Here is a 284-nt window from a genome sequence, read left to right on the forward strand (position 1 = left end):
TGAGAACTGAGAGTCGAGCCTCTTCAACAGCGCTCTTTCTACCCACTTAATATCACTGGAACTGAAACAAAGATACACGTCGTACAGGAATCGATCAGGATCGAGCTCCTGTTGCTTTCCAGCCACAAGTTTAGCAATACGTTTTTTGTAAAGCTTGAAGATGTAGCCACGTCGACGGACATAAATGATGGCGCTGGCAGTGAATAATATGATCAGTGCGGAACAGAAAATAAAAAGCACAAGCCTCAGTTTTTCAACGCTCCTCTCATCCTCTTCATCCTCAC

The 284-nt window shown here is 44.4% G+C and overlaps 1 protein-coding gene across 1 annotated transcript; it reads right to left on the reverse strand.

The window, feature by feature from the left end:
• Positions 1–3: 3 nt before the first annotated feature.
• Positions 4–279, reverse strand: LOC107682030 (toll-like receptor 5; the record flags this gene model as incomplete). Its single annotated transcript, XM_016478427.1, has 1 exon — positions 4–279. A coding segment is annotated over one exon (276 nt), but the record flags the coding sequence as incomplete, so codon positions are not given.
• Between the last annotated feature and the right edge of the window lie 5 nt (positions 280–284).

The sequence above is a fragment of the Sinocyclocheilus anshuiensis genome, unplaced genomic scaffold (genome assembly GCF_001515605.1).
Source record: "Sinocyclocheilus anshuiensis isolate Anshui unplaced genomic scaffold, SAMN03320099.WGS_v1.1 C31126955, whole genome shotgun sequence".
NCBI classification, from domain to species: domain Eukaryota; kingdom Metazoa; phylum Chordata; class Actinopteri; order Cypriniformes; family Cyprinidae; genus Sinocyclocheilus; species Sinocyclocheilus anshuiensis.